Source organism: Siphateles boraxobius, unplaced genomic scaffold, assembly GCF_051911475.1.
Source record: "Siphateles boraxobius isolate OS27281-9 unplaced genomic scaffold, OSU_SipBor_1 35, whole genome shotgun sequence".
Lineage (NCBI taxonomy): Eukaryota > Metazoa > Chordata > Actinopteri > Cypriniformes > Leuciscidae > Siphateles > Siphateles boraxobius.
The window spans coordinates 3,691,306-3,716,944 of record NW_027508975.1 but is presented as its reverse complement, the minus strand read 5'-3'; the positions used below and the strand labels follow the sequence as shown (position 1 = coordinate 3,716,944).

The 25,639-nt window shown below is 37.3% G+C and overlaps 2 protein-coding genes across 2 annotated transcripts; one reads left to right on the top strand and one right to left on the bottom strand.

Moving 5' to 3' along the window:
- Positions 1-432: 432 nt before the first annotated feature.
- Positions 433-18,862, top strand: LOC143702303 (putative acyl-CoA dehydrogenase 6). Its single transcript, XM_077195991.1, has 9 exons — positions 433-675; positions 4,310-4,430; positions 10,041-10,170; positions 12,540-12,646; positions 16,120-16,287; positions 16,378-16,551; positions 16,918-17,079; positions 17,903-18,053; positions 18,338-18,862. The coding sequence occupies exons 1-9, from the start codon at positions 436-438 to the stop codon at positions 18,426-18,428; spliced, it is 1,344 nt and encodes a 447-aa protein (XP_077052106.1). The 5' UTR covers positions 433-435; the 3' UTR covers positions 18,429-18,862.
- bet1 (Bet1 golgi vesicular membrane trafficking protein) lies at positions 18,753-21,295 on the bottom strand. The gene is made up of 4 exons (XM_077195992.1): positions 21,120-21,295; positions 20,173-20,282; positions 19,839-19,895; positions 18,753-19,743 (listed from the first exon to the last, which is right to left on the bottom strand). The coding sequence occupies exons 1-4, from the start codon at positions 21,136-21,138 to the stop codon at positions 19,588-19,590; spliced, it is 342 nt and encodes a 113-aa protein (XP_077052107.1). The 5' UTR covers positions 21,139-21,295; the 3' UTR covers positions 18,753-19,587.
- Positions 21,296-25,639: the final 4,344 nt, after the last annotated feature.

Sequence of the window (25,639 nt, the reverse complement as noted above, 5' to 3'; positions counted from 1 at the left end):
CATATAGGCAAAGTTACTTGGAGTGAATTTAGGTTTATTGAGACACTTTTGCCATTGAAATGAACTGGGGAAAAGTGTCCAAATCAACCTTAATTCACCCATATAGTTATTAGAATGTCTAATGTGATGTGGACTATCGAAATAAAGTGTAAACCAAAATGTACTATGGTAACCATAGAGATAACTGACAAAATATAATAATAACAAACGGTATAATATAATGTTATAGCTAATAGCCTACCATATGGATCTTCTGTAAACATTGTTTCATTATTATTCTTACATTTAGTTCATGTATCACAGTTTTACCATATAACTATAGCTATACTACTATAGCTTAGTTACCTATAACTGTAGTTAGTTATCATGCTAAAGTGCTGACAGCAGACAAGTAGACTGAAATACTGCAACTGTACATTCAACTTCGACTTCTATATGAGGTCAAATGCGCATGCGCATGTCAACACTTTACTGCAGTTCGTAAGAATGGCACTGCGTGGTAAACTCTTGAGATTCAGTTTAGCTGTGAATCGTAATTTACCCAAAACTGTTGTCTGCAACAATCGGCACTTCTCAGAAAAATCCTCCAATCCGAAAGCATCTGTTTCTACCGAAAATATCGATCATGTTCTCTACACAGAGGAACATTTTGCATTAAAGTCATCTTTGAGAAAGGTAGATATGACAGCGTGCTATTTTGTATCCATAACAATTGTATAATTATCTGTCGAAATGAATGATGACTAAGATTCTTGCAACCTGAATATCACACTCATGTGAAAGTACAGGTCGAATCTTTTTCAGCAAGTGAATTTAGGTAAGAGGTCACTTACTTTGTTGCTAGCTTGGACAGCTAGTTGCATCTGTTTCGGGTTATATGAATTACTTAGGGATTTGTTGCTAATACCAGACATAATTCAAGGATTTTTAGGGAGCATTTGTTTGATATTTAGAATGGCTTTTCTTGATTAACAGATGAAATGTCAAGATTAGACGCTTTGTTTTGCTGCTTCCATGATTGTCACGTGACGCCAAAGTTGATTGTAGCCTACAGCCTGTCCGGAATAGGCTACATTACAAGTTTTTTATTTACTTATGTATTTATTTTTATTAAAAATAAACTTCCCTTTTATACCAAATATATACACTTTTGAAAAAAACTGATTATTTATATTGTATTTTATATAAGTAATAAACATTGACTTATTATTTGTAAATTATAAAACTGCTGTCTCCTGTTCTGCAGTCATTTCCATCACACCAAGCAACAAACAATCCTTTTTTCTTTTTTTTCCCAAATAGTTCCCAAATTCTCAAATTAGGATGTGATAAATATTTTAACTTGAAACTGAATTTGAATGAATAAGATTTAATTGAGTGAAAGTCAGTGTAATTATACTTTTAATATCAACTGGCTAGACTGGGTTATAGGGCTTGCGAAGGAAGTTGCTTTCTCGAATTCCCAGTGGCTTTAAGTGTATCGGAATAGACTGTATGAGAAAGGATATAAGTGGAAAACAAAAAAAGCAGCGGATGATGAGAACAATGCTGTATAGCGTGAAGCTTAGGGACGGCGTTTATTAAAAGAAATCACCAGAGACAGTGAAACACTGAAAACAAGTTAGAAAAGTCCTTGACCTAGAAGCACAATATTTATATGCATCTAAATTGAAGGAAAGATTGGTATCAGATTCAATAGGGCTTAATATTTGCAAGCTTAGTTATTTTTCAGCCTTTACTCATGTATTTTACAAAAAAATGCATTCCTTCTCAAGGTCATCTCATGACTCAAGATTACATTTTTTCACAGTATCTTACATAGGATAATGCGTAATGCATGTCAGTTAGGCTATGTTCAGATTTAAATAATGGGAGTATAATTTCTTTTTTTTTTTTATCAAAATGTTTAATGCACCAATTAGGGTTAGCACTTCCAGGAAACATCACCTATTGTGTTATTCAGTTTAGTTCATTGGTCCTCTGGGTTTATAAAATGTTGACAACCATAAGCCAGAATTTTGGACCCCACCAAACAATTCTCAGCTCTAACCGACAAGAGTATTGTGGAATGTATCACCAACCTTTATTAAGAATAAGGAACCTTGTACTGGTTCGGACAGGGTGGACCACCCTTCCTTTCTGCCCGTATTATCCAGTCACAGTCCTCTGGGTTTTGAGTAAATCTAATACTAAATAAGACTCTTCCATTATATGTTCCATGCCAGTTGTTCCTCACAAATTGGTTCTGCTAAAGAAAGTCAGTAACTAGTTCATTCTGACTTTGTTATCGTGTTGTTGACCCCGGCTTCCTTTCGTTATTAAATGCTGTTTGTTCTGTTCACACTGCTTTTGAGGCAGGAGGTTTTTGTTGGCCAGTGAAACAGCACGTCTGCATGTTTTTGGGGAAATGTGGTGCTCATCCCTCTGCAGTATTTTTTATTTTCTTTAACTTTTCACAGCTCATACTGAAAGCTCAGTCTGTACCCATTAAACATATGAGCATGACATATTAGCTGAAGAGGAGTCATTACCACCGCTGAAAAAGATTATTGCCTTAATTGAATTAAAATTACTGGTTCATCATGCTTGAATCAACTTTGTTTTATTGTACACATAATGCATTATTGGAAAATTAATTCAGTTCCTTTTCTGCTTCATTTGTGTAAGTAGATTTTAATGAATTGCCTTGCTTTCCTTTGACTCCCCCATTACAACACTTAGTGTTCTTGTGATCAGACACTAAAACAGTTCAGACAATGAGCATTACAAGGTCTGGTGACTTTTAATTGCATTTATTTTAAAGACTTCTGCTTTATAACTTAACAGTTACAAAAATACTCACTCTTATGTTGTTTGTAACCTAGATTATGTGTCATTTTGTTGTATAGAAAAGAGAAGCCTGGACATTCCACTAAATTACCTTTTATTTTGGCCCATAAAGAAAGAAGATACGTTTGTGGTTTTATAATGAGATTAGCATTAGTAAGCAAGAAGGACATTTTTTTAGTTGTTTATTTTGTATATCAAAACTCGAAAAGAATATAAGCAAAAAGTTATGGAATATTATGTTTATTATTAGTTCAAATAAATTAAAGCCAGAACAATGCAAAAATATTGCTAACAAAATTGCGCATGATTTATGAAATATACACTGTAGTTCAAAGTTCGGGTTCAGTCAATTTTGTAATGTTTCTGAAAGAAGTATCTTATGCTCACCAAGGCTGCATTTATTTGATCGAAAAGACAGCAAAACGCTAATATTTACACATTAGTAAAAAAAAAAAAAAAAGCTGAATTTTCAGCGTCATTACTCCAGTCTTCAGTGTCACATGATCCTTCAAAAATTATCCTAATATGCTGATGTTCAAGAAACATTTCTTATTATTATTAATGTTGGGAAAAAAGCTATTGTTCACGTAATGCATTATTGGGAAAATAATTCAATTCCTTTTCTGCTTGAATTGTGTAAGTAGATTTTAATTAATTGCGTTGCTCTCCTTTGAAACTAATGTTGAAAACAGTTGTGCTGCTTAATACTTTAGTGGAAACTGTGATACATTCTTTCAGGATTTTTTATTTAAATTTTTTTTGTTGTTGTTGAATACAAAGTTCAAAGGAACAACATGCAATTTTTTTAACATTATAAATATCTTTACTGTCATTTTTGATCAATTGAATGCATGCTTCCTGAATAAAATATGAATAACAATAATAATATAAAAAAAAAACTTTTATAGACCCCAAAATGTAGGTATTGTAAAAAATAGCACATTTGGTAAAAATGCAATTGAAAGCGTTGATCAGAATTGAAATATATGGTGTCTTTTTTAAAAGCATGTTCAGTTTACGGTTGAACAAGAAATCCAGATCCGGAAAGTGATCATGTATGTCACTCTTCTGTCAGGAATGTTTGTTTTGGCAGCGCCTGTATGGCTCAAATCTACATGGAGTATTGCTGCAGATGCTCACTAGATTTCACAACGGTTATGGTATTACAAAACCAGACGTCTTGAAGTGACTCAAAAGGAAGTTAGCCTATTGTTAGGCTATATACTGTAGTTTGAAGGAACTTGAAAACTTTTTTTAATTTTTGGCCTTTTGCCACTTTTATATAGAGTGCTGGAAGTGAGTGAGTGAGGAGTGATATCCTGCTTTATTGGAACGATAAAGTGTTTAATTGCATACAAAGTGTTACTGTAATACACGATTGCCTTGTAAATAAATCAGATCATATTCAGGTCAGATCATGTTCATATTTAGATACAGTACTCAGTTAAAGTATACTGATCTATGTTTGAATGTGTTACAGATCATTGATCAAGAGATCAACCCTTATGTAGACAAATGGGAGGAAGAAGGGCAGTTTCCTGCTCATAAGATCTTCAAAATCCTGGGAAGTGCAGGATTTCTGGGAGTCAACAAACCTGTGGGTAAGCAGACGTTTGCTACTTCAGATGTACCTTAAACAAGCACTCAAGTGACGCTCAAAAAGGGATCTTGTGTTTTTATTTTTATGTTTATTTTCTTCCATGGGGTCCTTTTCCTTATCCTCTCTGACATTTAGAGTTAAACAGGAAATATTTTGCTAAAACTTCAGCTGCTCTCTCCTAAAACTGGGATCCTTCCAAAGGATGCTCTGTGTACAGTGATTCTCAACCTGAGGGCCGGGGACCACCGAATGACTTAAAAGCATTTAGATTAATGAATTACTATGGATATATTAAAATATTCGAACTCTAGTGTATATTAAAATGCTAAAAAGCATCAAATAAATGGACAAAAATGTAAGTACATTTCTTGAGACTTCTGGAATCACAACATTTTATGTTTATACAGTATATATATATATATATATATATATATATAAATACAGTAGGCCTTTAAATCAATACTCCCCATTTCTGTTGAAAAAAGTTTGCAAACAGATTTTGTGTTGGCCAGTGTGTGTGTGTGTGTGTGGGGGGGGGGGGCTGAGAGTGTGTGTGTGTGTGTGGGGGGGGGGGGCTGAGAGTGTGTGTGTGGGGGGGGGGGGGGCTGAGAGTGTGTGTGTGTGTGGGGGGGGGGCTGGGAGTGTGTGTGTGTGTGTGGGGGGGGCTGGGAGTGTGTGTGTGTGGGGGGGGGGGGGGGGGCCTGAAAGTCTGGGGGGTGGGGGGGTGGTGCCTTAGAGTCAAAAAGGTTGAGAAATGCTGTCAGTTTGGCCGGTCATCTCATATGTTTCATATTTTTTTACATCAAACATTTCAGAGCAAGCAGTTTATGCAGTATGTTTTCATAGTACTATGAGCTTTTCTATTGCACAAGATAAAGGACAATTTGATTCTTGAAGTATCACCTTGAAAGCAGCTGGTTGAAAAAGACATTTGTAAAAACGGAAATGTGCATTTTAAGTACAAACTGGATTCTGGTAATGAGAGAATTACAGTTTTAAGTATCCTTTTTGAGAAAAGTAGAGGAAAAACGAAGATTGTACTGTATAGAGTGCCCTTAAACTGTCTTAGGTTTTTTATGTGAGTGCAGAAAATTACAACATTGCTGCAAGAAGCAACTACGAGAACAGTGGAAAACGCAAAACCGATTTGTGGTATTATAACACGTATCAATATGTCAGTGCACAACTTTTTGCCATGCAGTTCAAAGGGTTGCTGGAGACTCCTAATACATGAGAAGAATGATAGGAGAACCAAAAGTCATAAAGTTCATGTACAACAGATTATCCGTTATTATATTGAACCTATTCAAACAATCAATGACTGTTGAGTCTCATTCTAAAATAACATGCATATAATATCCTCATAATTAATAATTTTTAATACATTTATACATACTTTTACTTATACATTTTTTTTCTTCATATGATATATATAAAGTTTTAGCAACTAAGAATAGAATGCAGTATAATTCCTAGATGGCTGGAGGCTCAGGGGAAACTTAAATCTGGCTTTATAAATCTGCAGGTCAGAGGAGAACAGCACTTGCATTAAGAAGTGCTGACACTGTGACACTTCTGCATTAGTCGGCTGGATTTACAGCATCTTCTTAGACAGAGGATTAGTGCTCGTAGCGTTGCCTCACCTCATTTTGATATGTGCAGCACGGATACACCAGCAAATCTCTGAACAATAACGTAGAATCTGTTCAGGTTAATTGTGACTTGACTGCTATAGGCTAAACTGGAGCTTTTCCTGCGCTCTCTATTTTTCATCTCTCTTCTGCGCACTCACTGTTTAGATTTGGGGCGGTTTTGTTGCTATTTTTATAATCAGAATCCACCATCATCAGTGACTGCAAATTTTGCATTTTCACATTTATAGAAAGCAGAACATTTTTAGTGAAAGGTTATAATTTTCTGAAAGATATCAAGAAGGAAACTGGATGAATATTTCTCAGGCTAGGTTTATTATCTGAAAGTCAATTTCTGTACAGACACATATTTGAAAATCTTGCCTACAAAAACATTTTCATGGTTATTGCCCAGGAAAAAGGATACAGTTCAATGAACACACATTACCCAGCAGCAGGGCTTGTTGTCACATTATTTGAGGTAAGTTGTCACAGTGTAATCTGCCTTTAATCTGCCTATTATAAATTTTGCGGCAAGTAAAACAATTATCAAACACAATTCATGAAACAGCAAAAATAAAAAGGTTATGCATCAAACCTTTTAAAATATCAACCATTATACTGTATTGCACTGCAAAAATCAAAATTCTTATTCAATACTTTGGTCTTGTTTTCCATGACAAATATCTTGAGAAGCAAAATAAGTCTTGTTTTCTGAAAAAATCATCAAAATGAAGTGTTCATGCTTAAATCAAGAAAAAAATACCTGTCAGTGGGGTCGGAAAAATGAACTAAAATAAAAGGGAAAACAAGATAAAAATTTTTACCTCACTGACAGATATTTTTCTTGTTTTAAACTTGCATAATATTGTTATTTTTTCAGTAAAGAAGATTTAATATCTCAAGGCATTTTGCTACTCAAATGTATCTTGATTTAAGATACATAAACCGACAAAAATACTAAGTGTATATATATATATATATACATACGATAAATTAAATATTTTAATGTGGTTTTATTGTGTTCACTTATTTACTTAACAGCGACAGCAAAAATATGATGGCATTGCTATTTTATTTTGGAGGTCATAATTCACAATAAAGTATTTTTGAATTAAGTGTTAGAAAGCACATTTGTGTCATGAACAATTTTGACTCAACCTTACAGTTACTAAGAAATGGCCTATGTAAAAAAAAACTAGCCCCAGTCTCCCATGTTTGTAACCATCATGAGCCTTCTATAATAATGCATGCGCACATTTCTACATGATCTTACAGGTTAGCATTTTGATTATTTGTATGATGGAAGGTATTTTGAGTCCTCGTTTTAGAGTTTTGCTGGTTCCCATAACACTGTCTTCCTCATGAAATCACAGCTTTCACAACCTGGCTAAAACAACTCCATCTTACAAAGCACTGGCGTAAATCCAGATTGTCTGTTTTTCCAACCCTGGCAACCTCAGATAAGGCACTAAAACTTTCTTATCCGAATCATCCAGTCTTATTACATTTACTCAAGTCCCAAAATATGTGGGGGTGCAAGGCCTCTTGCGTGTCTTGAAATACTTCTCATTTCACATCTATGCGGTGATTAAATGTACTGTGCGAGGTTACCCCACCAAACAGGAGAATCACTCTCCACTGTTTTTACATGTACGCAGTAAACAGAAGTGTTGACCAGCTTCCAATATCTGACTTTCGTAAAGATTAGACCTGCTTCATGGCATATGACATATTTGTTCCCTTTTTATTCCAACTTTATATCCTATTTTTTCATACTATACAAACCCATACAAGGCTCTGAAAAGTTCAGAAGCACAAAGTCATTGCAAAAAGAGTTCTTTTCTATATTAGTGTTGTCAAAATATCGATATGTATCGATACTGAAATATCTGAAACAGTTCCAATACTGAATCACCGATACCAAACTACGCATACTCACTTCTCTCCAACAGCGAATTAAAACACACCAGCCTCCTCTCACTCACTCGTCTCACACACCAAAAGCGTTGTCATAAAGCCGCCTCTGAAACAACTTGCGAGTACCAAAATGACTTCTATTTGTGGCTTATTGCGCTTAAACGGTCACACACATACAAAATTATGTCAAAGTGCCAGATTTGCAGAATATTCAGGTAAATACAGTCAGTTTTGGAACATAAATAGTTTAAAAATAAATCACACGTTGTGTAAAAGTATATTGGATCTCTGCATAAGCTCTTAAAGTGACAGCAGCCTAATAAAAAGGCTGCTTTCTGTCATGTTAATCAAAGAACAAATGAAAAAGAGAAAATGACTCACTGCTCTTGACTAAATAACTTTTGTAACTTTAATTGTAAGCATTAATCTGTTTAATTTATTACATTTGATTACTTTATTTCACTTCTGTAGTGTTTCTTACCTGAATACTAATGTTAGACCTACCTGAAAAACTTAAAGCCGGTTTTATTTATTTAGTCACTTTATTCTATAGTATTTATTTGTGCTATCATTTGCAAATAGTTTTTTTTTATTACTGACTGTTTACTTGTTGTTTTTTGTAAATGTAGCTCAACGATTCAAATAATCCCTCTGCTGTGTGTAAGCTATTATATCAAAATTACCCAAATTATTTAAAACAATTATGAGGAAATGAAAAATTATCTGTATGGCGGTATATATGACATTTTCCCTGTGGTATTGAAAATAGTATAAAGTATGGAATTTGGAAATTCCAGTATCGTGACAACACTAATCTAAATCAGTAAGCTCTGAATATAAACTCCCTGAAACACTTCTTTCCGGAACGAACACGTCACAATATACCTCATTTAAATAATTCCTGACCAAGGCATGCGTAAAATAAAGTGTCGAGGCCTGGTTGAGTTAGCTAGTTTGTAATGTTGAAACTCGCTGCTATGGTAAAGAGTGTGTCATTTACAAAACACGCTCGAATCACAACACACTGATCTAGCCGACCAATCAGAGCACATTGTGCTTTTCGGAAAGAGGGGCTTCATAGAGACAGGAACTAATTAGAGCGTTACTGACAGACTGGGAAGAGAGGAGCTGCAACAATGTTAAATATGTGAAAAATATTCAAGAAACATTCAAGCCTATTCTAGTAGACCCCAAAAACAAAAGGGCATAATAGGTCCCCTCTTAGGTTAGTTAAGCTAGTTTGTGTTCAGGATAAACAAACCATCCTTTCGGATCCATCTCACTAGGTACTGAACACTAACAAATTGTCTGTTTGGATACTGAATGATTTAACAACGGCTGTTCCTGTGCAGCTGTATCTGTTTCCTTTGCTCTTTGGCTTCACTTTTCCTTATTTTGCCACACCAAATGTTGTCCACAACCATCACGGGACCTGATAACAGAATACAGAGTCCTGTAGTACTGGGGGAAATGAGTAGAGAGTTAGCCACAGTCACTAAAGGACTTGCCTTTCAACATTATTGTTGAACCTATTGCCTGCACAGATTACAATCATTTCCTTAATGTCGTAATATTTGTTTCCTGAAGGAAAATGCTAAATGAAATGGAACGTGAAATGACATGAATAAATGCATGACAAGGAAAGTATCGTGGGAAACAGCAATGCTGTTATTACGATCGTATGTAATTGCTAATGCGTCATTTGCCCAAGACATTGTAGTATGTTCTGATGAAATGGACCGCAGGGGTGTGAAAAGGGCATGTCAAGTTCTGGATTACTGCATGGCACAAATATGTAGATGACTTTTGCATGATGCATATTTGTCTTCGGTACTAAAGTAAGCAAGTTTACCTTATTGAGGCCCAAGAACAAAGAGACCTGATAGAAAAATTCTAAATTTCACTTGCTTTGTGATCAAAATGTTCAGGAAATTGGGCAAATATTGTGAGATATTTTTCTAAAGCATTTATTTACAGTGTTTACAAGCTTATTAACAAAAAACTGAAGAGATGGAGCATCTGCTCTCTTGATATTCACTTGTTGTTTTCATTGTTTGCAGAGTATGGAGGTCTGGGATTGGACTTCAGCTACAGTTTGGCTGTGGCTGAAGAACTGGGGAACATCAACTGTGGAGGGATTCCCATGGCCATTGGCGTTCAGAGTGACATGGCTACACCTGCACTGGCAAGGTGATTTCTAAAACTGAAGTATTGTTATCCTTTGAGTAAGTGCATCTCAAAAAGTAGCTGTGCTCAAAATGAATAGAACACAGAATCAGAGGTTGCGTAAACAAACATTTTCTTTCCTTTTTTTTTTGTTTTTAGCAGTGACAGAAAAATCTGAAGGCTGTCACACTGAGGGTGATCTATTGTAGCTTGTACTTGTAATTCCCACCCCTGTCTAGTTGGTGGCGAGTGCTCTCAGTGTGGCTAAAGAGCGCAGGTTCAGTCTCCAGAACAAATTTAAGACTGTGTTCGAAATCGCCCCCTATAATCGCACTATTTGAGGGGACAGCCATTTTTACTGGTGTCCGAAACCATAGTGGATGTTATCGAGTGAACTCATTCAATATTGCACCGCAATAACGAGTGTACAACCGATGTACGCTCAACGGATAGAGATTACCCATAATGCACTGAGAGTTGCGCACCGAAGGAAATCCCTCGTCTGACTAGAAGATGGCGCCCGCAGCTGAATCATCCATCCATCCATTTTCCAAATCGCTGGTCCAATGTGGCTACAGCGTACTATCATTCAGTTATAAATTACTTTTTAATTGATCCTTCAATTGTTTAATTTTGCTCGTTTTTTAGTTCAACATAAGTTCAACACTTTTACTACTGGATCTGCCAGCTTGCTAAGTTTCAAATGATTATTAAACAGCAAGCACAAACCCCTTCCGGCGCACTCAGTGTCCGAATTCACTTACTCGTTTTCATTCGATCCCTATATTAGTGGACTAATGTTGGTAGTAGTGAATGAGGGTATGGGGGGCAACTTTAGACGCAGCCTAAAACTGCCACAAGAAGTTTGCTGTCAAAGGTAAAGACGCAAAATCTAATAATAAATGCCCTTGATGCTTTGATTACAGACAGGCGAGTTCCAGCTTAAGTCGATGCTGACCAGGAGGAGGGTTTGCATTTTGGCAGATACAGAGTGTCTGTTGTCATTTGGTATCGTTGTACAAGCAGAATGTGATGGTTGGTCGGTATGGTGTTTAGTCCCGCCCCTCCTCCATTGTGATTGGATGGCTGCTTAAAGGGGAACTAGGCAACTTTTCAACTTAATAAAACCGTTTAGAAATCATTTGGATGGTTTAATAACCTGTTCTGGTGAGAATGGTGACTTTCCCTGCTCCCCCCAGCGTTACCAGGCGGAAAACCAACCTTGCAACATGGGGACTAACGTCCCGGTAAGTTGGAAATAGGAAGTCTCGTGAGAAGCGAGAACGAGCGAGAAACACAAACTGCTTTATGGCAATTCGACATTAACACTCACGCACCCTCAATGTGTATGATGTATTACCCACCTCGGTAGACATAGCTCCACACGATAAAGTTGGCCGGCTCCGATAATAACAAATGCACATGAGCAGCGGTAGAAAGGGGGAGGAGGGGCCACAAGTCAGTTTTTTTACGACATTGTTGTGAAATATACGCCTCAGCGCTGTAGGAGGAGCTCGTTGAGAAAACATGCAACAACAAAAGTGAAAATCAGCGAAGAAATAGCTAGAGTTGCCTAGTTCTCCTTTAAGGGACGTTGATGAGAGCTGTTCAGTTTCTACGTTTTGTACATAATATAACTGGAATTGTATATTTGTAATATATTGCGTTGTTAATATTTACTCTGATGATGTGTTTACTGGTGCAAGGGGCGGGGCAACCTATCACTCACATGAGATCAACCAATAGCAAACCACAACCATTCAATCAATTCTCCATAGATAAAATATTTTGTATCTTTTTCGAGAAGCCTCTTTACTGAAATATGGAGAACTAGGAGAAGAAAAGACTATTGCAACTTAAGTTTCATGTCGACTTTAGATTTGTGAAAAAAATGTTTACCTTAATTTAAGATATATTCTATAACAAATTATATTATGCAGTTTTACTTCTCAAGTAAATTGATCTTGTTTTAAGTTTTGATATTTTTACTGTGAAAAAAGACAAAAAATACTGATTAAGCAAATTACCTTATGTGTTGACAGACCTTCATAACAATTTAAACCACCTATCATTTATTATAAATTTCCTTTCCTCCTATTAGTATTTGCCATATTCTGACTGCAGTCGGTTGTACACTGTCACTGAGGGGATATTACTGCACTGTGCTCACTCTCTGGAAACACTTGTTTTTCTGTGCATATCCACTTTGGCTATTTGGTTTCAGAAAATCAGTGATTTTGATTAATGTCCTTTGTGATTCTGCCCTAGGGAACAGCTTCTGATATTGCATTTGCTGCTAGTAAAATGTAAATCTCTCCTCACAAGCTGTAAATCACAGCTGCTATGACACTGATACCTCTGAGGATGTGACTGTGACTTCTGTGCTGTTGTAGGTTTGGTTCTGCAGAGCTCAAGAGAGAGTTCTTGCTGCCCAGCATAATGGGAGACATAGTGGCCTGCCTCGGGGTGAGCGAAACAGGGGCCGGCTCTGATGTAGCAAGTAAGTATTTTGCTGGAGATAATGTACCAAAAAAGAAAGACATGTTCTTTATATTGCCAAGGGGGTGTTTTAAACAAGATGTAAACACACACCAGACGCAAATCTAAAATTAATTTATCAAATGAAGATATCAAAGCATTTCAGGCCAGGGAGATTAAAAGACTAGTCTACATGGGAATACCACACAGGGGTATGCTGAGCTATTTTTCATAAATGTATTCAATTTTGTATTTTAAGTAAAGCCGGCACTAGACACAAATTAATAATGAGTTGCAAAGTAATCTAAACTTGTTTTATGGTGAAATGAGAGTGCTGTATTACTTTATTTCACATTTTAAGCCAAGTATGATCTAAAGCAGGTGTTGTCAACCTTTTTGACTCAAAGGCCCTTTATTGTACAACATAAAATTCAAAAGCCCCATATATGTGACCCTGGATCACAAAACCAGTCACAAGTAGCACGGGTATATTTGTGGCAATAGCCAACAATACATTGTATGGGTCAAAATTATCAATTTTTCTTTTATGCCAAAAATCATTAGGATATTAAGTAAAGATCATGTTCATGAAGATATTTTGTAAATTTCCATCCGTAAATATAAAACATTTATTTTTGTGAGTGAATGCAGCACAATCGCGAACATAAATGGGCAACTTTAAAGGCGATTTTCTCAATGTTTTAATTTTTTTGCACCGTCAGATTTCAGATTTTTAAATAGTTGTATCTTGGCCAAATATTGACCTATCCTAAGCATACAAAAATGGAAAGGTTATTTATTCAGCTTTCAGATGATGTATTAATTTCAATTTAAAAAAATTGACCCATGGGACTGGTTTTGTGGTCCAGGGTTACATATTAGCTAAAATATTTGCTATATGATATTTTCGGCTGTAATTATGACAAAGCTGCTTTTTTATTAACAGAAACTGGGAGTGGTGATACAATTCAATTAATAAATTTTTTGATTCCAGTGTTGTTATTGTTAAAGCAGCACTATGTAGTTTTTGCTCTCGGGGTCCCCCTACAGTTGGGAAACAATATTGTCTTCTACTACGGTGTAAAATCTGTCATGGTTACACGTGCATTTATTGACAAGCCGATACTGTCTTGAGTTCTCGCGACTTCTCACGTCTTGGGCAGACTGCCAGCGTTGCGTGTGAAATGTCTTCATCCCAGGTACATTGGCATATATTTCAGCATGTCAAATGAATATAATTTCATGGGTTTCATTTTTTTCAAATGCCAAAAGATCGCGTAGCTCACGTCTACAAGCCAGCGTCATTATAGTAGCCTATTGGCTACTGTTTTACATAATGGATATGCTAATTCAATTCAATGTTAGTGTGGTAGGTAATAGCCATAGATCGCCAATATTATAATATCAAGCTACCGTAGATGAATCTGCAGATTTGAAAAATCGATTTGCATTATAGCCTGAGGCAAGACACTTTCACCTGAAAAATAAATAAACAAACATGACTATCATGAAGATAAATGGAGGACCAGGCAGACAACAAATTCGAAAAAATAGAGATAGTGTGCAAGCAATATATTTACTAGTCCAACTGCATGACGCCCAGGTCAGCATCAGTCGGGCACCCCTCCTCCTCCTTTAGCTCACGCCAGCGAGCAAATGCTGGACCAATATTGATCCTCGTCCGGCTTTTTATTTTGTCACTCTTCCTTTTTCTCTTTCTAGTCTTCTCCGACAAAACCTTTGCCTTCTTCGTTTTAGTTGCTGCTTCGGCCATGACAACAACATACAGACGGCAAACAAACGCTAGTTGGGCTCTCACGTCAGAATTTGAGGTAGTGGGTGGTGGTGGAGGAAGTTAGGTATGCCGTAAAGCAGTCGAATTTTGTAGTTCTTTTTGTGCTCGGGTTACTACCCGAACCCCGAAGTTACGTAGTGCCAGTAAAAGCGATACAGACACTGTCAGGCTATGGCAGACATGTCATTCAACCTATTCTAAGTCGATGAACCATCTCTCATGTCTTGGAAATATATTATGAAGGTTGAAAAACTACATAGTGTTGCTTTAAATAAGGGATAATATACATCCAGCCGGTTGTTCTCTCAAAATAAACCCCCGACGGGGTAATCAGGACCCTGACGCGGAGACTAGACATACAATCAAGAGATACGGTTTACAGTCATACCACTTACTACACAGCATTTTGCAATATAAATAATATGGAGACAAGACATATTGATTTCAGATTAAACTGTTTAAAAATCGTACCTGTTTTTTATCTTATAATTCAAAAGTGTAGAAAACAATAGTCACAAAATGGCAGCAGCTGCCTTTGTTTGAAACAAGAGAGAGTTATGATACTGAATGGCATAATTAAATAACTGTATACAAATAATTGATTTGACTGAGTTTTAATAGTCTATTAGCTCACCAAATGCAAAACTTCCACGAAGAAAAACCATTCCTAGCAAGCGTGTAGCGCTGCTGACTTCAGTAACCCGGATGAGCCTGTTATCTGTTTTCAGCGGTTGTTATCGGCGAATAACTTACCGCTGGATGGCGCTATTGACCAATCACAATCAAGTATTCCACTGAGACTTGTAATAACTAAAGCAATTAAAAATTGTTTTCGGTAATTTAAATGATAGTGAAATTAAATTGTATATATTAGATGTAAAACTATAAGCTTAAGATAGTAACTAACTAAAATAAATAAGTTGAAGTACTAAATTGTCTAAAATAAAAATAATAATTTTTTAAACTAAAAAATGACATAAAAATAAATTAAATTAAAATTTAAAAATGTTTAAAAAACTAATACAATATTACTAAAACAAACTGAAATTAAAATTAAAACTGAAAACAAAAATAAAGTTTAATTCAAAATACAAAAAATAGTATAATAGTACATAAATAATACTAAAATAACTGTTCAAGAACTTGTTTTTGGTAATTGAAATAAAAGCGAGCTAAAATTGAATATAAATATTGGATGAAAAAATTTAACTTTAGCAACTAACTAAAATAAACAAGTTGAAGTACTAAAATGACTAAAACTGAAATAAAAATAAACCAAAGCTATACAAAAATATTTAAAAAAAATGATAAAATATTACTAAATCTTAAACTAAAATTAAAATGAAAACAAAAAATATAAAAATAAGAGCTAATTCAAATCACTAAAAAATAGTATAACAATATATAAATAATCTAATAAACAACCAACATATATTTTAATAATTTAAACTTTAATAAAAGTGTCAATAAATACTATACTTTAACTTATTTAAACATCATAAAAAAGGTTAAAAAAACAGTGTTTAATATATTATTAATAATGTTAGATTAATATTATTGGTATTATTAGTATTATTCATTTAAATAATTTTAAGTCACCCTTTGGCCCCCTTGGAAGTTTAATGAGGCCCCCTTGTGGGCCCTGGCCTCCTTGTTGAGAACCACTGATCTAAAGAGTCTATAAATACCATCTCCTCCAGGCATCAAGACTAAAGCTGTGCGCAAAGGAGATGAGTTTGTCATTAACGGGGGAAAGATGTGGACTACTAATGGCACACAAGCAGACTGGATGTGCCTCCTGGCTAACACCAGCGATGACCCTTCTCACAAGAATAAATCCCTAATCTGCTTACCCATGAATCTGCCTGGTAAGACTGTAGGCAAAAGCACAAAACTTATGAAAAAGAGTCGTTTTTCTGCCAAAGTAAACATGCTAATGTTTTACCACACGTCCGCAGGCGTTCAAATCGCACGTAAGATCGGTAAAATGGGCATGTGGTCATCAGATACAGCAGAGGTGTTTTTCGATGACGTGCGCGTGCCCTGCAAAAACGTCATCGGGCAGGAGGGAATGGGCTTCACTTACCAGATGCTACAATTCCAGGAGGAGCGACTCTGGGGAGTGGCCAATAGTAAGTAATCCTTTCTGACTCCCACACATCCCACTGCACATCAGACATGTCTCTTCATTGTTGGGATTGGCCCGGGCATGACGTCCGTGTGTTAATGTCAGTGGTGCTTGTGTGTGTACAATAAATCCAGATTACTCTCCTCTCAGGCCCAAATGTGTTTACAGATGAAAGTCAAACTTTGTTTTAAATCTTCTGGAGGATCTTTTGACATCATCAGCTAACATTTCTGCCTACTTCCTGTCTGGATGTTGTCTACGACTATTCCCTCTATCATAGAATTTGTTGAAAAACACATTGGAATTTTTCCCTTTGGTATGTTAGACCCGTAGACATGACCTGATTGTGAAGTATTTCTTGTTTTTCAAGTCCTGACCATGATGGAGAAAGTTGTCCAAGAGACCATTAATTACACCAGACAGAGGAAGATCTTCAAACAGCCGGTTCTGTCCCACCAGGTCGTTCACTTCAGGCTTGCTGAGCTGCAGACAGAAATCGAGCTGTTGCGCTCCCTTTTGCATCGCGCCACAGGCGAGTCCTGACTGTTTCTTAAATTATTTTAGAATGATTGGCCAAGCCAGCTATGCAATTTCATGGGTTTGTGTCTGGTAGGTCTGCAGGGCCACCCTTTCCAAATTGATAATGGAATGAAATGGTGTGAATTAGAGCTGAACGTTAAAATCCTTTGACAAGTAGCCTACGATCACAGCGAACATTCAAATCTGCGTTGGCGCTGCCGCAGAGAGAGCAGTTGTGATGTATAAGTATGAAATGGCTCCACAAACATCTTTTCTAATACGCCGCATCATTATACTTAATATAATTACAGTATTCAAATTATCACATAAGCACAGGGTTTATAGTTTAGATAAAATCACTGATGTCTACGGTAGCGATCAAAGTAGAGTAAATCACCTTTTGAAAGTAACTTGATGCTTCAAATAAAGATAGTATCGATTACATCGTTGCACCAGTGGGTGGCGACAAGGCACTGCTAAAAAAATGTATGTTGTTGATTCATTCATTCAAGAGATTCGTTCAAAAACGCTGATTCATCCAGTAATAAAACAAGTTTAGTCTTTGAGATTCATTGAATCATTCATTCAAAACAAAAAAAAATGTTTTATTCAAATTGATTAAACAATTAACATTATGAGAGAGCTTCTAGTAAATCATGTTTTTGTTTCGATGTCTATTCAGACCGTAGAAGAATCAGGATTTCTATTTTATTTCAAAAATCGCAATCATTTGACATGTTTTTCCTCCCTCGTGTTGTGAAATTTAAAAAATGGAGCTGAATCTCAGCAAATACTGAAAAGGAATTTATATGATGTTTGCTGTGCACTTTCATTAGCTCTGTACATTAAGGGAAACGACGTGACCAAGTTGGCGTCGATGGCCAAGCTGAAGGCAGGACGACTGGCCCGAGAGGTCGGTGACAGCTGCCTCCAGTACTGGGGTGGCATGGGCTTTACCAGTGGTGTCCTGGTCAGCAGGTTCTACAGGTCAGTTTCTCTCATCTGAACTTGCGTCGGTGAACATGCATGTGCTCCCAGAGCTGCAGTGACATCTAGTGACATTTAAAAGCAACAGGTTTGGATTGCATGTATTCCAATGAAGCAATTGATTCATGTGAATGTATAATATGCTTTTGAGGGTGTGGAAAGAGCTGTCAATGCAGTGAATCGAACGCCCAACTGATTGTTAAAAGTGTAAAAACTGGTAAGCCTAGTCATCATGTCAGGGCACAAATACATCAAATCTGTTTTTTGTTTTTTTGTCTTAACAGGGACTCTAGATTATTGTCTATTGGTGCAGGAGCTGATGAGGTGATGCTGTCAATCATATGCAAGTACATGGACACTCTCCCCAGGAAATGACATCACTGATATGAATTCAATGTGAAAAATAGTGCACTTACAATAAACTGGAGAATCTAGAAGTAAATGTAAATGGATTCGTTAAAGTTATAGTAGCAGTTACATCAACTTTAAGATGATTTGTAACTTGCAGTCAGATATTGTTGCCTTAATGAAGACTTGGCTGATGAAAACCTGACAAAAATATTTGTAACATATGTAAATTATGATTACAGTTGTATATGACTTAGTTTTTTAATATGCATGAAAAGAAATAATAAAGTTTTCATAATTCTTAAGATTCTTGAGAACCACAAATGCAATACATGAAGACGGAACTCAAGCTTTTGACAACACAAAGGAGATGTTTATGTAATAATTCTCTCAAAAATGACATTTATTTACATGTTAGTCTCTGAAAAACTAAAATAAACCATGGATTGTGTTAACCATCAGCAGAAGGGTTTGAGCAAATACCTCAAAAAATAATGCAATACATTTCTGAAGTACACAGAATTCTGGGGTGGTTTCTGATATATGATTATTATACAAAACTGAATTTCACATAACTTCACATATCTCAGTATGGTTTTCACAGTCTCAAGATAAGCCCTTTAAACACTATATTCAATGAGCAAAATTTTTGTGGCAACTCTTTCAAAGACGTAGTGAAGACTTGCACTGTAAAAAGTGCTAAATTGTTTACACCTACTGTATCCAGCTTCACTTCTGGCCAGTTGTCATAATCTGAATTTCTGACTATACAATTAAAAGGACTACTGTGATGTCACACTCTCTTAAAAGTATTTAATCAGTATCCATATAGAGGTTAGCACACATTTATAGCACTGAAGTTCTCCTAAGAATAATATCATTAAACAAAGGTCATTATTATTGAATAAAAGAAAGACAGATGCATGTTCATCTTTTTTCATGACCAGTATTAAACGAGTAGCATTTTCCCTGCACTGAGACGACATTAATTTTGGTGGGTTGGGACAGATATATTTTATATTTAAACAGATTTTTCATATTGCACATTGTCACTCAGTGGTTCAGTTTCTTGTCCAATGGAAAGCAAGGGGTCAAACACTCCTCGTCGTCACTGTGAGGATTCTGATCCTGTCCCCCATATGAGCATGGCGCATAAGGAATATCCTGGATGTCATCGGTCCTGCGATCACCTCAGTTTGATCACCCAGTACAGGACAATGAAGACAAACAGGGCGAACAGCAGCATGTAGCAGAACACCTTGGATTGGCTCCCCCTGGCGAGGAGCTTCAGTCTACCTACGGTGGATCCCAACAGACCTCCAGTTGAGTCGAAGTCCGAGTCCTTGAGGAGAAACAAACGCGAGATGTTAAAGCTATTCAGATCAGTGTTTTGATGAAGAAACCAGATTTTATCTTTAATCATTTCCCATCGCTTACCATTTCTCCCAATATTTTATTCTGATACTTGACTTCATTTCCAATGTCAATCGATAGCTGAAATAGATGTAAATAGACAAAAATAAATATTTGATATGTTTATAAAATATATATATATAATAAAATATTATATTTTATTATAATAACAATACAATATAGACATTTTATAAAATATATAAAAACATATGTTTTGTAATGAGAGAAAAGTAAAAAATAAATATTTAAAATACTAAATAATATAAGTATTTTAAATATTAAATAAATCAGAAATATTAATATAAGCTGTAAATATTTCTAAATAAATGTAAAATGAAATATGCTCAAGCCCACTCACATGTTTAAGTGCGTTTACTTTAGCTTTCAGTCCCTCCTGTAGATGTTCGTTCTCCTCCTCATACACGCTGTATCCACTCGCTACGTAATTCCCTTGAGGGCCTCCCTCACCTGAAGAACAAGTAACAATCAGGTTAAATTCATTAGATAACACTAGTGTTCCTTGGTATTTTAAAATACAATATCAAATCACACCAGACCATTTCAAACATTGCCATGTATGAATTTATTTGACTTGTCTAAGATGGGCAGAGCCAATCATTTTACTGAGGCTGGCTGGGAAAAACTTCCAGTTCCTTGACATGCTGACTGCAAAATCAAATAGATGTGCCCTTTAAATATACAATCATCAATAAAAACTACTGAACATCTATAAAGGGACTTGTTATAAATGAAATATTGATACAAAAATCAAAATGAGATATTCAAGATAATTTGAAAATAATTCCTATCACTGTAAAGCTGCTTTAAAATCTGTTTTGTTTAAAAATCTAATTTAATTGCTGCCCAGTTTTATTTATCAGTTAAAATTAGCCCCTTTGAGAACTGACTATTAGATTATATTTTGATGGTTCCTTTCAATAAAACTGTTTAATCAATATCGAAGGAATCTAAAGTTAAGCTTAGGTGTGTCATATTTATTTAGTCATACACGCAGAAACACTAACAAACACTCATTCATTTTCTGATGTAACCTTAAGTTAAACATCTCTCTATGTTAACCTGACATATGTAACGTTAGCAACTGGTCTAATATAGAGAAAACTAGCCAATTAGTGTCCGTCTCAGGTCAGACACCGTTTTGTCTGGTAAGTTACCGTTATTTAGGCAGGTGGTTCTCCAGATCTAGGATGATCTGGTCATACAATATTGGTTAAATCTCGCAAACTGTGACTGACTTAGCTTAGCATGAGCTTCAAACATGACAACAGAGAGAAAAATACTTACCCAAACCTGCACGCCTCATTATAGCCCGGAAATCTTTATGATATGATATACGATTACCACAGTTTGAAAGTAATGTAACAGATATTAGCTTATCTTGCTATTTAACGCCGCTGTACTTTCCCCTTCCAACTCAACAAGCGCCACGACACCCTACGGAAGCCGCGAAGGTTAAAGCCACACGCGAAAGGGTGAGTGGGTAGTGAAGTTTTTACAGCGAGTTTTGTTTGCAGACAGCTGACAGTTTGTAATCAAAATTGACACTTCTTATGTTTTGTGCAATATTGCAGTGTTTTTTATATATATATATATATATATATATATATATATATATATATATATATTTTTTTTTTTTTTTTTTTTTTTTTTTTTTTTTTTTATTAATGCGCCCTTGTGATCTTTTATCAAAATAATAACATCTCTTCTCTGATGACAAGTTATTGGCGCGAGGGCGGGACAACCTGTTACTCACATGAGATCCACCAATAGAAATAGTTTTTTCTCCGTTTTTTCACTGTGTATGGGTCGTTGATAGATAATATGGACATTAGCTTTTTTCTGTATTGAGTTAGAACTTGAAAAGCATTTATTTTTTTAGGTATAGAAATTGCTAATTTCCTTCCTTTCTCAAAATTTGTAGCCTACCAATTTACCCAAAAACCACCAATGAAAATTGTTCTTTGCCAAATTGTGGGAAACTATTCTGTGATTCACTCTGAATACGGGCTATGCACAAGAAACTATAGCGTTTTTATTACTGTAAGGTATTTTATTAAACAGATAAATTACCATACCTATGTAGCTCTCTAACTGTAACAAGGCATCACTCGAAGTGGGATCCATAAGTAAGCCTTTTTTTAAATCATGCTCAATCAGGAAACGGTAAGGTACCAGTAAACACAGCAACGTAGGACAGACACAGTCGGGTCATTCTACGAAAATGGTGGCTTTCCTGTCCTGGCCTTAACCACCAGGAAAAACACTTAAAAGTGTCAGATAAAGACACAAAACATATGTTTTTTGCGTTTTTTTAATTGAAGTGTTTGATTGTTAATAAAACATATGTAAGACAGTGATATTGCAAACCATTTGTTTATGGTCAGAAACCAGTAAACACAGCAATGTAGGACAGACGCAGTCGTGGTCAAAAAGCAGGCAAGAGATCAGGGCAGGCGGAGAACAATCATAGATAAGTAGCAAAGCAGATAGTCCAAAAGGCAGGTAGCAGAGAATCATAAACGGGGAACAAACTGGGTCACAACAAGCAGGCAATACAGAAATAAATGCTCAGAAATGCAAACCGTTGTAATACAAGACTTCGCAAGGAAGAGTGGTGGAAAGACAGTTTATATAGGTCCAAGAATGAGCTACAGCTGAGTAACGAAATCAGTGCCAGGTACGGGGCTGATGGGAAATGTAGTGTGAGAGTGAAAAGTCAATATTCGGGTGGGGGAGCCCTCTGATGGCGAGAGGAAGGAATCATGGAATTCGTCTCTGTGACAGAGCCCCCTCCCTGCGAGTGACTCCTGGCGCGAAGAGGCAAGCGACGCCGGGGTCTCCCACGTGGTCGAGGGGCCAGCCTCTCCGGAAGGGTTTGGTGGAATTCCTCCACGAGATTGGGGTCAAGAATATCGTTAGCGTTGACCCAAGAACGCTCCTCTGGACCGTACCCCTCACAATCAACCAGATACTGGAGAATTATTCCCCGCCGTCTGGAGTGCAGCAGTTCTCTGACCACCGGACACCTCCTCCCCCTCCTCATTCGGACCAACAGCGGGCTGAGAAATACAATAATGATTAGGCAGGGCAAGGAGGAACGAAACAGGTGTGATTTGACGGATAATTTGGAATGGACCCACATACCTGGGTCTGAGTTTCTTGCAAGGAAGCCAAAGACACAAGTCTCTTGTGGACAACCAGAACTGTACTCATGACCGGGAAGATGATGACGATCAGCCTGTACACTTTGTCGGCGAATGGCATGTTGGAGGGGAGTCTGAGCCTGATTCCATGTCTCCTCACTTCTACGTAACCAGTCATTCACTGCCGGGACATTGGTGGGTTCCCCAGACCAAGGGAATAGAGGTGGTTAAAATCCCAGAATGCATTGAAAGGGAGTCTATCCTGTAGATGCCTTTTGGATGGAATTCTGGACGTACTCAGTACATATTAGGAAGCGACTCCAAACATTCTGATGCTGATTACAGTATGATCGAAGGAAACGGATGAGTTTCTTGGTTTAGTCTTTCAGCTTGACCATTGGATTGAGGATGGTATCCAGACGTAAGACTGACATTAATATCAAGTGACTTGAAGAATGCAGACCAGAGTCTCGACGTAAATTGAGGGCCTCAATCGGAAACGGTATCCTCTGGTAATCCATAGAATCAGAACACCATGTGACAAAGATGTTCAGCTGTCTGCAGGGCAGTAGGTAGCTTGGGTAGAGGTATGAGGCGACAGGCTTTGGAGAATCTGTCTATGACAGTGAGAATTGTGGTTTGACCATTGGAGACTGGTAGATCTGTACCAAAGTCGATAGCAATGTGGGACCAGGGACGTTGTGGAAGGGGAAGAAGTTGCAGCAGGCCAGCTGGTAGTTGTCTTGATGGTTTCTGTGTATTGCAGGTTTGACATTGGTGGACAAACATGGTGGTATCTTTGCACAGGGATGACCACCAGAATCGGTTCTGTAGTAGATGGATGGTGGCAGTAAAACCAGGATGACCAGAGCTGGGCAGAGAATGTACCTGTTCTAGAACTCGATCTCTGAGGGTTTCAGGTACGAAGATTTTATTAGGTGGACATTCAGCTGGAGATTGGACCTGAGCGTTGGCCTGTTCAATTTCAGTCATAATATCCCACTGGAAGGGAGCAACAATGACGTCGGGAGGCAAAATTGTTTCAGGACGTTGGGGAAATTGATCGAGCTCATACTGTCTGGAGAGCGCATTCGCCTTTGTGTTATTGGACCCAGGACGATAAGTGACCACAAAAAAGAATCAGGTGAAGAACAGAGACCAGCAAACTTGCCTGGGGTTGAGTCTTTTGGCAGTTCGTAAGTATTCCAGATTTTTATGATCGGTTAGGACTATTAATGGATGAGTAGAACCCTCTAACCAGTGACGCCACTCCTCAAAAGCTGCCTATATGGCCAAAAGTTCCCTATCCCAAATATCATAGTTCCGTTCTGCTGCGTTCAGTTTTCTGGAGTAGAATGCACAAGGGTATAGTTTGGGAGGTAACCCCAGTCTTTGAGATAAGATAACCCCCAGGCCAGAGTTTGAAGCATCCACTTCAACGACGAAGGGGAATTCGGGATTGGGGTGATGCAAAATGGGGGCAGAGACGAAACGTTGTTTGATTTGTTCTAAAGACTGGGTGACTGCATCTGACCAGTAGAGACTCCTCTCTTTATCATAGATGTTAGGGAGTCGGCAACAGAGCTAAAGTTTCTAATAAGTACCCCACAAAGTGTTGGAGTTCTTTGAAAGTAGCAGGCTGTGGCCAATCAAGAACTGCCTTGACCTTGCTCTCATCCATGGGACTCCTTCCGGACTGATTATGTGACCCAAGAATGCAACTGAAGTCTTGTGAAACTCGCACTTCTCCGCCTTCTCCGCCTTGTTGGGTGTGTTCTTCAGGAGTGTCTGAATAGATCAAGATATCATCAATGTATACAATTACAGTCTTGTGGAGCATGTCTCTGAACCAACGTTGATGAAAGACTGGAAGTCAGAAGGACTGTTGACCAGCCAAATGGCATAATTAAGTATTCATAGTGCTCAGTACTTGTAGAAAAAGCAGTTTTCCATTCATCCCCCTCTCGTATCTGAATCAGATTGTACGCACTGCGTAGATCCAGTTGGTGTTGTTGCCATCTCTAGCGGGGAGGCGTGGAGATTTTGAAGTGCTTTCACCAATTCCTCCGTGAGAGATGTGATGCGATTGAGCTGGTGTTGGTGTGCCGCGAGTTGATTAGCCTGGGCTGACAGGGTTGAAAAAACCGCTGGATTGTAGTTTGGCGAAGTCTTCTGTAACGAGGCATCACTCGAAGTGGGATCCATTAGCAAGTTTTTATTAAAATCGTGGTCAATCAGGCAATGGTCAGATACCAGTAAACACAGCAACGTAGGACAGACACAGTAGTGGTCGAAAATCAGGCAGGAGATCATGGCAGGCGGAGAACAATCATAGATAAGCAACAAAGCAGATAGTCCAAAAAGCAGGTAGCAGAGAATCATAAACGGGGAACAAACTGGGTCACAACAAGTGGGCAATACAGAAATAAATGCTCAGAAATGCAAACCGTGGTAATATAAGACGTCGTAAGGAAGAGTGGTGGAGAGACAGTTTATATAGGACCAAGAATGAGCTACAGCTGAGCAACGTAATCAGTGCCAAGTACGGGGCTGATGGGAAATAGTGTGGGAGTGAAAAGTCAATATTCGGGTGAGGGAGCCTTCTGATGGCGAGAGGAGGGAATCACGGAGTTCGTCTCTGTGACACTAACAGAGTTCATT